At 45.9% G+C, this 15,071-nt stretch overlaps 1 protein-coding gene across 1 annotated transcript in view; it reads left to right on the forward strand.

Moving 5' to 3' along the window:
• The window catches only part of PYGB (glycogen phosphorylase B), a 189,812-nt gene that overhangs the window by 68,536 nt on the left and 106,205 nt on the right, over nt 1–15,071 (forward strand). The window contains 1 exon segment of the mRNA XM_030196276.1: nt 13,720–13,823. Coding sequence (XP_030052136.1) covers nt 13,720–13,823 — 104 coding nt within the window.

Here is a 15,071-nt window from a genome sequence, read left to right on the forward strand (position 1 = left end):
AGTCCGGCAAGGATACACCCTCAATTTGGCCTCACAACCTCCAAATTGTCCACCGGGAGCTCAGTCCTACAGCTTCCAGCACAAGCAGGTACTTGCAGAGGAACTCTCCGCCCTTCTCAGCGCCAATGCGGTCGAGCCCGTGCCATCCGGGCAAGAAGGGCTGGGGTTCTATTCCAGGTACTTCCTTGTGGAAAAGAAAACAGGGGGGATGCGTCCCATCCTAGACCTAAGGGCCCTGAACAAATATCTCGTAAAAGAAAAGTTCAGGATGCTTTCCCTGGGCACCCTTCTCCCCATGATTCAGCAAAACGATTGGCTATGCTCTCTGGACTTGAAGGATGCCTACACACACATCCCGATACTGCCAGCTCACAGACAGTATCTGCGATTTCAGCTGGGCGCACGCCACTTCCAGTACTGTGTGCTACCCTTTGGGCTCGCCTCTGCGCCCAGGGTGTTCACAAAGTGCCTAGCTGTGGTAGCAGCGGCGCTTCGCAGGCTGGGGGTGCACGTGTTCCCATATCTCGACGATTGGCTGGTGAAGAACACATCCGAGGCAGGAGCCCTGCAGTCCATGCAGATGACTATTCGCCTCCTGGAGCTACTGGGGTTTGTGATAAATTACCCAAAGTCCCATCTTCTCCCAGTGCAGAAACTCGAATTCATCGGAGCCCTGCTGGATTCTCGGACGGCTCGCGCCTATCTCCCAGAGGCGAGGGCCAACAACTTGTTGTCCCTCGTCTCGCGGGTGCGAGCGTCCCAGCAGATCACAGCTCGGCAGATGTTGAGATTGCTGGGCCACATGGCTTCCACAGTTCATGTGACTCCCATGGCCCGCCTTCACATGAGATCTGCTCAATGGACCCTAGCCTCCCAGTGGTATCAGGCCGCCGGGGGTCTAGAGGACGTGATCCACCTGTCCACGAGTTTTCTCGAATCCCTGTATTGGTGGACGATTTGCTCCAATTTGACTCTGGGACGTCCCTTCCAAATTCCTCAGCCTCAAAAAGTGCTGACCACGGATGCGTCTCTCCTGGGATGGGGAGCTCATGTCGATGGGCTTCACACCCAAGGAAGGTGGTCCCTCCAAGAAAGCGATCTACAGATCAATCTTCTGGAGTTGCGAGCGATCTGGAACGCTCTGAAGGCTTTCAGAGATCGGCTGTCCCACCAAATTATCCAAATTCAGACAGACAATCAGGTTGCCATGTACTATGTCAACAAGCAGGGGGGCACCGGATCTCGCCCCCTGTGTCAGGAAGCCGTCAGCATGTGGCTCTGGGCTCGCCGTCAAGGCATGGTGCTCCAAGCCACATATCTGGCAGGCGTAAACAACAGTCTGGCCGACAGGTTGAGCAGGATTATGCAACCTCACGAGTGGTCGCTCAATTCCCGTGTGGTGCGACAGATCTTCCAGGCGTGGGGCACCCCCCTGGTGGATCTCTTCGCATCTCAAGTGAACCACAAGGTCCCTCAGTTCTGTTCCAGGCTTCAGGCCCACGGCAGACTGGCGTCGGATGCCTTCCTCCTGGATTGGGGGGAAGGTCTGCTGTATGCTTATCCTCCCATTCCTCTGGTGGGGAAGACTTTGTTGAAACTCAAGCAAGACCGAGGCACCATGATTCTGATTGCTCCCTTTTGGCCGCGTCAGATCTGGTTCCCTCTTCTTCTGGAGTTATCCTCCGAAGAACCGTGGAGATTGGAGTGTTTTCCGACCCTCATCACGCAGGACGAAGGGGCTCTTCTGCATCCCAACCTCCAGTCCCTGGCTCTCACGGCCTGGATGTTGAGGGCGTAGACTTTGCCTCTTTGGGTCTGCCAGAGGGTGTCTCCCGCATCTTGCTTGCTTCCAGGAAAGACTCCACTAAGAGAAGTTACTTCTTTCATTGGAGGAGGTTTGCCGTCTGGTGTGACAGCAAGGCCCTAGATCCTCGCTCTTGTCCTACACAGACCCTGCTTGAATACCTTCTCCACTTGTCTGAGTCTGGTCTGAAGACCAACTCCGTAAGGGTTCACCTTAGTGCAATCAGTGCATACCATTACCAAGTGGAAGGTAAGCCGATCTCAGGACAGCCTTTAGTTGTTCGCTTCATGAGAGGTTTGCTTTTGTCAAAGCCCCCTGTCAAGCCTCCTACAGTGTCATGGGATCTCAATGTCGTTCTCACCCAGCTGATGAAACCTCCTTTCGAGCCACTGAATTCCTGCCATCCGAAGTACTTGACCTGGAAGGTCATTTTCTTGGTGGCAGTTACCTCGGCTCGTAGAGTCAGTGAGCTTCAGGCCCTGGTAGCCCAGGCCCCTTACACCAAATTTCATCACAACAGAGTAGTCCTCCGCACTCACCCTAAGTTTCTGCCAAAGGTTGTGTCGGAGTTCCATCTGAACCAGTCAATTGTCTTGCCAACATTCTTTCCCCGTCCTCATTCCTGCCCTGCTGAACGTCAGCTGCACACATTGGACTGCAAGAGAGCATTGGCCTTCTATCTGGAGCGGACACAGCCCCACAGACAGTCCGCCCAATTGTTTGTTTCTTTTGATCCCAACAAGAGGGGAGTGGCTGTAGGGAAACGCACCATATCCAATTGGCTAGCAGATTGCATTTCCTTCACTTACGCCCAGGCTGGGCTGGCTCTTGAGGGTCATGTCACGGCTCATAATGTTAGAGCCATGGCAGCGTCGGTAGCCCACTTGAAGTCAGCCACCATGGAGGAAATTTGCAAAGCTGCGACGTGGTCATCTGTCCACACATTCACATCTCATTACTGCCTGCAGCAGGATACCCGACGTGACAGTCGGTTCGGGCAGTCAGTTCTTCAGAACCTGTTTGGGCTTTAGGATCCAACTCCACCCCCCGAGGGCCCTGTTTGTTCTGTTCCAGGCTACACTCTCAGTTAGTTGGTAAATTTTTTAGGTCAATCTCAGTTATGTCCTCGCCGTTGCGAGGCCCAATTGACCAATGTTGTTGTTTTGAGTGAGCCTGGGGGCTAGGGATACCCCATCAGTGAGAACAAGCAGCCTGCTTGTCCTCGGAGAAAGCGAATGCTACATACCTGTAGAAGGTATTCTCCGAGGACAGCAGGCTGATTGTTCTCACAAACCCGCCCGCCTCCCCTTTGGAGTTGTGTCTTCCCTTGAAGTGTATTGTCTTGCTACATACTGGACTGGCCGGCTCGAGCCGGTTTCGGGCGGGAAGACGGCCGCGCATGCGCGGTGCGCGCGGGCGCGCGAGGGCTAGCAAAGGACTTTGCTAGTGAAGTTTCCGATTGGAGGGGCTGCCGTGGACGTCACCCATCAGTGAGAACAATCAGCCTGCTGTCCTCGGAGAATACCTTCTACAGGTATGTAGCATTCGCTTTCTCTCTGGGACAGTGAGGAAGGCAAGAGGGGAGATGTGTGCAATGAGGATGCTACAGAGGCCTGACAGAGAAATGTTCCTTTGTGACTTTCCTGAAGGGAGAAGTCAGGATGATCTGTCTGTAGTAGATTATGGGGAGCCGTAAAGAGTGTGTCTACCTAACGAGTTGGAGAAGAGGAGGAAAGAATTGTAATAGGCAGCCTGGGAAGCTAGGAAAAGAAGTTACCATCATTTGGGACTCCTGATGTTGTGAGTATTGCAGACAGTATTAGACCAGGAAGTACCATCATGGGTTAATAACACTCCTCCAGCGCTCAGTAGGACCCGTAGAGGGGCATAATTGAAAAGGACGTCCTCGTTTCGATTTGGACATCCTCGCAGAACGTCCCAATCCAGGGGCGGGGAAACCTGTATTTTCAAAACAAGATGGACATCTATCTTTTGTTTCGATAATACGGTCAGGGACATCCAAATCCTGACATTTGTTTGTCCCTAGATTTGGTCGTCCCTAGACTTGTTCGTTTCTGATTTTCGGCAATAATGGAAACCAAGGACGTCCATCTCAGAAACGACCAAATGCAAGCCATTTGGTCATGGGAGAAGCCAGCATTTGTAGTGCACTGGTCCCCCTGACATGCCAGGACACCAACCGGGCACCCTTGGGGGCACTGCAGTGGACTTCATAAATTGCTCCCAGGTACATAGCTCCCTTACCGTGTGTGCTGAGCCCCCCAAACCCCTCCCCCTAAAATCCACTACCCACAACTGTACACCACTACCATAGCCCTTACGGGTGAAGGGGGGCGCCTAGATGTGGGTACAGTAGGTTTGTGGTGGGTTTTGGAGGGCTCACTGTTTCCTTCACAAACGTAACAAGTGGGGGGGGGGGGGGGGGGGGATGTGGCTTGGTCCACCTGCCTGAAGTGCACTGCATCCACTAAAACTGCTCCAGGGACCTTTAATGGACCTGAGTATGACATCTGAGGCTGGCTTAGAGCTTGGCAATCAATATTTTTAAAGATGTTTTTTGAGGGTGGGAGGGGGTTAGTGACCACTGGGGGAGTAAGGGGAGGTCATCCCCAATTCTCTTCGGTGGTCATCTGGTCAGTTCGGGCACCTTTTTGTGCCTTGGTCATAAGAAAAACACGACCAGATTAAGTCGTCCAAGTGTTCATCAGGGACGTCCTTGTTTCTTTCGATTATGGGTCGAGGACGTCCTAGTGTTAGGTACGCCCAAGTCCCGCCTTCGCTACGCCTCCGACACACCCCCTTGAACTTTGGCCATCCCTGCGACGGAAAGCAATTAGGGACAACCAAAATCGGCTTTCGATTATACCGATTTGGACTAACCCTGTGAGAAGGACGTCCATCTTCCGATTTATGTCGAAAGATGGGTGTCCTTCTCTTTCGAAAATGAGCCCATTAGCCTCCCGATGAGCTCTGTTACATGTTTTGTTATCCAAAGGAGTTTGCTTCTGGTAAACTGTTAAAGTTGGGAAATGGAGACAACAGTGTAATATTTCTGCTGAATTTATGCACATAGTTTGTTGTTACCTGTGTTTTGAACAAGTAAAAGAATCTTGAATTGGAACTGCAGCTACTGTGTCTTGAGAGTTACTGGAGTGAGTCAGAGCAGTCTGGTGCAACTAGAAAGCCCAGTAGAGTATTCTGTCCCCTCAGGCAGATCCCTGCATGAAAGATCCTGTGTTTGCTTGGCTGTGTCGCCAGGGAGTTGTTTTAAGAAGATTTAAATAAGGAAGCAAATACATAGATAAATTCTTACATTCACAATCTGATTTTATTTGATATACCACTTAATCAAATATATATCAAAGCAGTTTGCAATAAAAAAATAAGGAGGAGGGTGGGGAGGGGGGAGATAGGTAAAGAAGGAGGCCTAGTTTATAATAAGTATCAATAAAATGTTGAGCACCTGATTCTTATAACATGGTATTTGTTTAAGTTGCCCTTTACTAGGTTAAAACATCTCTGCGTAAATACAGAGCGTGCCTATAGCCAGCCCCTCCAAATGACACAATGATTTAAAATGTAGAACAAATTAGTACTTTAACCAGTGAAACCAATACTTCCTCTGTGTACATCCATATGCTGCACAAACCAGCATGTTTGAAATATGTGAGCATAAATAAAAATGCTATCAACAATAATGAATGACAGCGAGGATGCAACAGCTCATAGGTTGATTTAGATTGTAAGCTCTTTTGAGCAGGGACTGTCTTCTTCATGTTCAATTGTAAAGCGCTGCGTACGACTGGTAGCGCTATAGAAGTGATTTATAGTAGTAGTAGTAATAAAGTATTACAGGGATAAACTAACCACAAATATTTTTATGCTAAGACACAATTGGAGGGGAGGATGAGAGAACAAAAAAAAGACTGGAGAAGACAACGCTGGGGGTTGGATAGCTCAAAAATTAGGATGAGTTTGGGAACGCCTGACTGAAAAAAAAACCTAGTTTTTCTAGGCTGTTTTAAATTTTTTTTAAGGGATGGTTCCAAATGAATGTTCATGGGCAATTTATTCCAGAGTGTAGGTCATAAACACTAAAGCAAGAGTTTCTGGTAAAATCCAGTCAAAGTTAAAGCCAGGAGGGAACAACCAAGAGATTTTGATGAGCAAAGGATTCGGGTTGGGGTATACAGTAGGAGCATAAGGAAGAGGAAAGAGGGCAACCCAGAATAATACATTTGGTGAGTGAGGATTTTAAACAGAATTTGGTAAGACACCAGAAGCCAGTGTTTCTTTAACAGCAAAAGGATGACATGATCATATTTTTTGGTATTATAGAGTAGTTTGACAGAGGTGTTTTGGATTAACTGTAGTCTTCTGATACTTTTAAGAGTTGAGCCCTGGAGAATAGTTACAGTAGTCCAAGTGAGAAAGTATCAAACAGTGAAACAGTAAGTGAAATAAATAGCAAAATGTGATGAAGTTTAAATGTAGAAACAGAGACTATAGCAGCAGGTAAGAACAGCAAGACCCATCTCATTTTCAGTTCAGTGCCATAACCATGGGTTCCTAATCCAACCATGGGAGAAGTTCAGTCAATATCTGCAATTTTCATATTGTTTCTAATAATCACCCATCTCTAATAATCACTACCCCCCCCCCCCCCCCCCCCCCCGCTTTAGGGCCAGAAAACCCTTCAGTTGAAATTTTAAATACAAATTTTGATTCCCCAATAATCATTCACCCCCTGGAATTCACAGTAACCCAGCATTGTTCTCCTCCCCTCTCCCCCTGCGATGAGATCTCTCTTCTTACCTCTTCTCAAGGTCATGGCAGTCCTTGAGCATGCACAGATGCTCAAGGCCTCACACCTGTCCAGCCATAACCTTGAGAAGAGGTAAGAGAGGTCCGGACATCATGGGTGGGTGGAGAGTAGAAGAGAGAAATGGTTCTCCTGCATGCAGTCAGAGCGGCTGACCTGCACAGCTGCGTGAGAAAAAATTGCTGTTCACACTGGACAGACTGGGTGAGAGACTTGGGCTCTCAGACTTTATTTCTGGGTTGGGGGGGGAGGGGAGGGAAAGCACAGGAATCGGGATCTGCACTCCTTCCCTCCACTGGTCAGGACTTGACTCTTCCCCAGCCAGACAGAACAGCTTTGGTGCCTCGTGGAGGAGAGTTAAAAATTGAAGTGCGTCTAATAACAGCCCACTCTAGATTTCAGAAAATCCAGTGTTTCTAATGATAGCCTAGACAATCAGGGGCGGACTGAGAGTACTCTGGGCCCCCTCCCCACCATGCTGCTGCTGCCCCTCCGCCATGCTGCTGCCGCCGCCAGCAGTGCCCCTACCCCCACCATGCTGCCTCCGTCCCACCATGTTGCCGCTGTCCCCCCCCCTACTTTGAAAGACCCTGGTGGTCTAGTGGCTTCTTCGGGGGCAGGAAATAAATCCCCTCTTTCCTGCCCACCCACTGCCTCTACTCTTTCTGGTGCGGCAGTCTCGGCAGCCATTTTGTAAACACAGCGGTGCAACCAGGGAGAATATTGGCAGTGGCCAGTAGACCACTAGGGCCCCGTGGGAGCTGTAGTGTACGGTGGTGGCGGGAAACCGGGCAGAGCCTCTGAGCCCCCTAGAGCCTCTGGGCCCATGGGCACTGTCCGTTTGCCCGAATGGTCAGTAGTAGCTCAAGGTGAGCTGCTTTCAGGTACAGTAGATATTTCTCTGACCCTGGAGGACTTAAAATCTAATTTTTGTACCTGAAGCAATTGAAGGTTAATTGAGTTGCCTAAGATCACAAGGAGGAGCATCAGCAGGATTTGAACTGGGAATCCGTGGTTATCAGCCTGGTGCTTGAACTACTAGACTACTCTTCCAGTTGAATTAATGTGCATGAGACAGATTTGCAAGTACTAGAGGGAGTACACTCAGATCTCTCCCATGCATAATCATTGCCAATATCCTGAAGACCCAATTGGCAAAGGGTCCCCTTGACAGGTTTGGGAACCACAATAATCTCTGGCTGGCTCCTCACATTTTTGGAGCTGTGGTGATATAGAATAACTGTCCATACCCTTTAGAGTAGGTTTCTAATAACTGTATCACTGGTAGAGATTTAAGAATTAGGAATTAAGTACATGCAAATAACATGTGGAATTGCTGTATGGGAATTTGTAGTAAGAAGCAGTAGAATCAGAGACACATGCCTTTTCCTGATAATATGGCAAAACATTTTTATGTGCAATGAAATGGAGGTATCATGTTTTTTGAAAATGCAATCTTTGAGGCAGGGATTTGCTTGCTAAATGGTCAGTGCCTGGCCCAACCATTAGAGAAGATTAAGGTACACAAAATCAAAGAACCATCAAATGTGTACTTGTACTTGCCTTAAGGGTAGGCTGTTTTCAAATAGCTCATTTACTAACCAGCTGCATATACTGTAGCAGGACAGGACTTACATATCCACCGTTACTCTAGCTGAAATCATTTTCCTGCAGCTTTTCTAACTTCATGTGTAATTTTTTCATAAGTTAGTCACACTTATTTCTATCTAACTCCTGTTAACTCTGTTTTATCTGTCTATATGTTCCACCTCAGCTTATACCCTACCTATCTACTTAATGTGTATTGTGTTGATATTGTAAGTAGCATGCTATGCCATTATGGACCAAATTCTATAAATAGCACCAAAAAATTGGCACTGAAAAAATAACACACTAAGTGCTATTTTATAAAAGGCACTGAAAATTAGACACCATTTATAGAATATGTTTGGGGGGGGGGGGGTGATTCCGTATATGGTGTGTAGAAAAGCAACGCGGAAATCAGTGCCAAAGCACCGCAGCCAGACTCATATTTGGAAAAACAAGATATGAAAGCGCCAAACCCTTACACAAAAAACTACATTGGCTCCTAATCAAAGAACAAATTGCGTTCAAAATTTGCACCCTGGTTCATAAAATTATTCATGGCGAAGCCCCGGCCTACATGACAGAGCTCATAGATTTACCAACCAGGAACACAAACAGGTCAGCACGCACATACCTAAATCTCCACTACCCAAACTGCAAAGGACTAAAAATATAAATCAACATATGCATCCAGCTTCTCCTACATAAGCATGCAACTATGGAATGCACTACCAAACGTCATAAAAACAATGCACGACCTAACAAACTTCCGGAAATCATTAAAAACCAATTTGTTTGAAAAGGCATATCATAACGATCCAACCTAGTTACCTGAACCCTACTACACAACAAAACCTATACCAGATCTGGACAAAACTTAACTCTCCCTCCTTGACTATCTAATTCACTCTGTCACTTATGTAACTTTAATACTATACCACTCTGTATTTCTCTACCCGGAATTGGCAATCGCCAACACGGTACTTTGTAAGCCACATTGAGCCTGCAAATAGGTGGGAAAATGTGGGATGCAAATGCAACAAATAAATAAATAAATTTAAGCTTATTCTATAAATGGCGCCTAGATTTAGGCATGGTATATAGAATATGTTTAGTTGATATCTCAGCACCTAAAACTACGCACTTCCATTTACACAAAGGAAAACGCGGTGTAAATCCCAGCGGGTAGATTTAGGCGCACTGGGCCATATTCTATAATTACACGCATAAATTTCAGAAGACCCATAAAACGCCCATTTCCCAGCCCATAACCACACCCCTTTTTGCCTGGATTCGTTAGAAGTTAGGCACACTGCATTACAGAATGTGCTGAGCAAGTTGTGTGTGTGAATTCAAATTATTGCCAATTAGTGCTCATTATTGCTTGTTAAGAGCTATTATCAACGCTGATTAGCTTGTTAAGCCAATTAAGTTATGTGCGATGTTATAGAATACACTTCTATTTTGGCGCAGATCTCTAGGTGCACTATATAGATTCCGGGGGTTAGTGCCTAACTTTAGATGCAAGGATTTACACCAAGTAAACCCAGGTATAAATCATCATGTCTAAGGGGCCCTTTTACTAAGCGGCGGTAAAATGTGGCCTGCGTAGTTTAGACGACTGAAATTGGCGTGCGCTAGGCCATTTTTTACCATGGCAGGTAAAAAGGCCTTTTTAAAAAATGGGGCAGTAAATGGCTATGTGCTAATATTAAAAGTAGCACATGACTATTTACTTCTTGAGCTGTTACCGTCACCTATATACTTAGTGGTGAGGGCTCATGCATGACTCATGTGGTAATCAAACAGCATGTGGCAATGTGGCCACATTGCTTACTGCAGGGAAGGCCCCCCCCTGCAGTAGAAAATACAAAATTATTTTCAACTGCGGGAAACATTGCGCACCAACTGCCAGGTGCCCGTGCTACCCTGGTGGTAGTGTCGATTTGGTGCGCGCTACCCACACGTTATCCCTACCACAACTTAGTAAAAGGGCCCCCTAAATTAGGTGCAGATGTCCCCTATGATATAAAAGCATGCATAAATTCTAGGAACACCCTTGATCCGCCCCTGACCCTCCCATGGCTACACACCCTTTTCAGAGCCACGCATAAAATTTACACGTGGAGCCACACGACTAAAATGCATGTGTAAATTTCAATTAAGACCAATTAGTGCTGATAATTGATTATTAGCACCCAATTATCTGCACTAATTGGCTTGTTATTCAATTAAACTGCGTGTGTACCTAAATTTGTTTACGTAATTTTAAGTGCTATTTATAGAATTTTAGGGTATATATACTGTTATTTGAATAGTTTACTCTGCTGTAATTGGCTATTGGCTATATTTGGTTGTTTCTTGCTGTACATCACCATGCGTGAATTTCTTTAAAATCCTAATAAATAATTAACCCCCCCCCCCCCCCCCTTTCACAAAGCAGCACTAGGAACTGCTGCACAGCAATGCTGACACAGCCCATTCAAAGTGAATGGGCTGTGTCAACACTACCGCACCAGCAGCTGCTAGTGTGGCTTGATTGTTGGGGATGGGGTGAGAGAAGGGGTCTATAAATTAATTGGGGGGGGGGGAGGTTAGATTGAAGGTTTGCCTAGGCCACCTGATAACCTTTCACCATCCCTGGAAAGGGGGTAGACTCAAAAGTAATCTAAGGAAATATTTCTTTGCCGAAAGGATGATGGATGCTTTGAACAGCCTCCTGGTGGGTAGAGTAGAGACAAGGACATTATCAGAATTCAGGAAAGCATGGGACAAGCAGAGAGAATCTCTGAGGGAGAGGAAGGGACTGTAGAGTTGAGCAGGAAGTACGGATGGACAGACTGGATGGACCATATGTTTTTATCTGCTATTATTTTCTGTGCTTCTCTGTCAGACTGTGCATTTACTGGGAAGGGAGGGGATTTGAGGATTTTCTGTTCTGTTCTGTGATTTATAGTTTACACTAATCTCATCCATAGATTCTAGTTGGATAACAAATCATGAATTAAACAAAACTAACAACAATCATAAAAATACAATGTAAACAATGAAATCATAATAACAAAGTAATACATTTTTAAAACTTTTTTGAAAAAGAAGATAAGATGAGATTTGTCTTAATTCCACCAGGAGATCATTCCACTGCTTAATTCCCTGATATCCAAAAGAATTTTTCAAATTTTGATTTCAATTGAACAGATTTCACTGAAGGCAAGCCAAGTTTCAAAGAAGATTGAAATCGAGAATTAATATGATTAACTGGAAATGAGAGATAGAGGGGCATAATCGAAAGGGACACCCAAATTTTGCTGAGGACATCCTCGCAAAATGTCCCGCGAAGGGGAGGGGAAATCCGTATTATCGAAACAAGATGGACGTCCATCTTTCATTTCGATAATACAGTCGGGGACGCCCAAATCTTGAAATTTAGGTCGTCCTTAGAGATGGTCGTCTCTAGACTTGGTCGTTTCTGATTTTTGGCAATAATGGAAACCAAGGACGTCCATCTCAGAAACGACCAAATGCAAGCAATTTGGTCATGGGAGGAGCCAGCATTCATAGTGCACTGGTCCCCCTGACATGCCAGGACACCAACCGGGCACCCTAGGGGGCACTGCAATGGATTTCAGAAATTGCTCCCAGGTACATAACTCCCTTATCTTGGGTGCTGAGCCCCCCAACCCCCCCCCAAACCTCATTACCCACAACTGTACACCACTACCATAGCCTTTACAGGTGAGGGGGGGCACCTAGATGTGGGTACAGTGGGTTTCTGGTGGGTTTTGGATGGCTCACATTTACCACCACAAGTGTAACAGGTAGGGGGGATGGGCCTGGGTCTGTCTGTCTGAAGTGCACTGCACCCACTAAAACTGCTCCAGGGACCTGCATACTGCTGTGATGGTCCAGAGTATGACATTTGAGGCTGACACAAAATATTTTTAAAGAAGGTTTTTGAGGGTGGGAGCAGATTAGTGACCACTGGGGGAGTAAGGGGAGATGATCCTCGATTCTCTTTGGTGGTCATCTGGTCAGTTCGGGCCCCTTTTTGTGGCTTGGTCGTAAGAAAAACAGGACCAGGTAAAGTCGTCCAAGTGCTCATCAGGGACGCCCTTTTTTTCCCATTATGGGTCGAGGATGCCCATGTGTCAGGCAAACCCAAGTCCCGCCTTCGCTACGCCTCCAACATGCCCCCGTGAACTTTGGTCGTCCCCGTGACGGAAAGCAGTTGGGGACGCCCAAAATTGGCTTTCGATTATGCTGATTTGGGTGACCCTGTGAGAAGGACACCCATCTTCCAATTTGTGTCAAAAGATGGGCGTCCTTCTCTTTCGAAAATGAGCCTGCTAGTGGAACAGACCTTCTGGGCCCATGCCATATAGGACTTTATATATTAAGGTTACCAATTTAAAGTTAACTCACTTTTCAATGGGAAGCTAGTGCAGTTGTTTCATAAGCAGAGTAACACTTGCTCCAAAAATTAAACAGGCTGCCGTATATTGGAGCAGCTGCCGTCTAGTCTGCAATTTCAGTGCAATTCTGCCATATAAAGAATTACAATAATCTAGTTCAGGCATAATAATTGCCTGAACCAGAATCCTAAAACTTTCCAAAGTTAAATAAGAATATACTACACGCAAATGACACAATCAAAAAAAGCTTCTTTACTAGTTCATTTATCTGCACTTCATGAGGGTACACTTATCCCATGAGGAAGCACAAGGAATGGAGACACAGCCCCTCCTACAGACAGAGTGGCTCATAGCCAGCACTGGTTAATCCAGTTTCCATCCCTAAGAGCACAAGCACAGTCTTGAGGCTTTGGAAAACAAAGGATATGAAGTGAAATGCATGTTTCTTCAGCATCAGCACCACTCTTCATGGGCTGCAAACAGGTCTGGTGTTCATGGTAACCAAAATATGCAAATTGAACAATTCTTTTATATTTAAATCTTTTTATTAAGGTATACAAAATAATACATTTGTGCTTTTGCAAACAAGTGCTAAAAAAACTGTGCACAGTAAAATGTGTGTATAACTTTTGTTCATATACTACAAAACATTTTTTATATATTAACCCCCTTCCTGCTCCTTGCTCCTTCCCTGACATCTCAACATCTTCACATGTCCAGATTATTTAACAACACACTTTGAACTCACATCTTTGGGGGGTCCCCGAAAAGGAGTCCACAGTTTCAAGAATTTCTTTTTTGCACTGTCTCTGCATAATCTGCAGTCATTTGCTCCATTCTTAATTGCATGAACATTTCTCTTTTTTTCAATTTATGTTTTATTAATTATATACAAAGAAAACAATCATAAAGCACCAATCAGAAAACAAATTAATCATTTCTGATGAGTATTCATTTTAGATAGCCTGAAAACCAAAACTGTTTTATAGCCTTGAAAGTCCAAAGTTGAGAAGCTGTTGTATAAATCAGTGGCTGGGTCTGTTTACCAGATAAACTGTTGTTTTGTGTTTCAGCTTGCTTCCTTGATTCCATGGCAACCCTGGGTTTGGCATCATATGGCTACGGAATCCGATATGAATTTGGCATTTTTAACCAAAAGATCCTTAACGGCTGGCAGGTATGTTATTTGCTTCAGAATTTATCACAATGTGACAAGTGTTAAAAATGTAATACTGAAACACAGAGATTCATCTGAGAAGAGAAAAAAGTCATAAGAACTAAAGCCATCCCCATATTTATCATTAGACTTGCTGAATTATGACCTGAGATGAAATGAATGTCCTACATAATCCCCTTCAGAGCTGTGCCAGGAGCAGGCTGGAAGGCAGGAATGTTCTTTCCCTTTCTATGAGGGGCTGGCCCTCTCACTGAGCAACTCTGTTTTTTTCACATGTCACTGTTGGGGAAGGTGAGTCCTTGGACTGTGACAAGGTTGGCTCTACCTGTGTGGCGTAAGTGCCGTGCAGGGCCTTGTTGACGGTTGCTAAGGGGACCACCTGGCAGAGTCCAGGAGCTGGAGAAGGCAGGACCTGACTCGGACAGGCAGAAGTGTAGTACTAGGCAGTGCCTAGCATACTGGCTGGAACATGATAAGGTTTGTTTAGAGGTTGGCTGTTAAAAGAACCCTTGGGGTTTGGCTTTTAAAAGAGCCCTTGGATGCTGGCCCGACAGAGTCGAGGCCAGGGGGTAGCTGGAACAGCAAGGCTGGAGATTGGAACAAGCAGGGCTAGAAGCACGAACTGGCCAGGCGACAAACACTGGAGAAGCACAGCTCTGGAAGTCTGTTGCCAAAGCACTGGAGGAGTGTTGAGGACTTCCTTATATATCACTAGCCAGGAAGTGAGGTCATCGACCAGTGCCCCATCTAAGTCTATAAGGGAAGTGCAGCAACCAGGAAGTAAACATTCACAAGATTCTTAGCTATGGCATGATGCAGGCTTCCTGAACCAGGTGCTGGGCATGACATCACACATGACCCTACTTATCAGCCCCTACTGACATGCAAATGAGTCCTGCAGTGAGTTTGTGCCCCTGGCCCCATTTTTCTCTGTATCTCTCATGGGCCACCCCTGCTTCCATGATGTGTTTGTTACTGCTTTGCTTCCTTCTGCACATGCTAGGGAAGACAAGTGCCATGCAGCCAAGTATGCAAAGGCCTGCATGGCATTTAGTGTAGGCTAAAATCTTTAGTGCATCTTAGTAAAATGAGCCCACTGTGACCAAAGCAAGTGGAAAAATAAAATAATCAAACAACAAAGGCAGAAAAAAATATTTTATTTTGAATTTATTGATTCGAATATGTCAACTTTAGGAAATGCCTATCTCTAATACCTTGCGTTGCACCATACCCTCTCTGGGCCCAGCT

This window comes from Microcaecilia unicolor, chromosome 3, assembly GCF_901765095.1.
Source record: "Microcaecilia unicolor chromosome 3, aMicUni1.1, whole genome shotgun sequence".
Classification (NCBI taxonomy): Eukaryota; Metazoa; Chordata; class Amphibia; order Gymnophiona; family Siphonopidae; genus Microcaecilia; species Microcaecilia unicolor.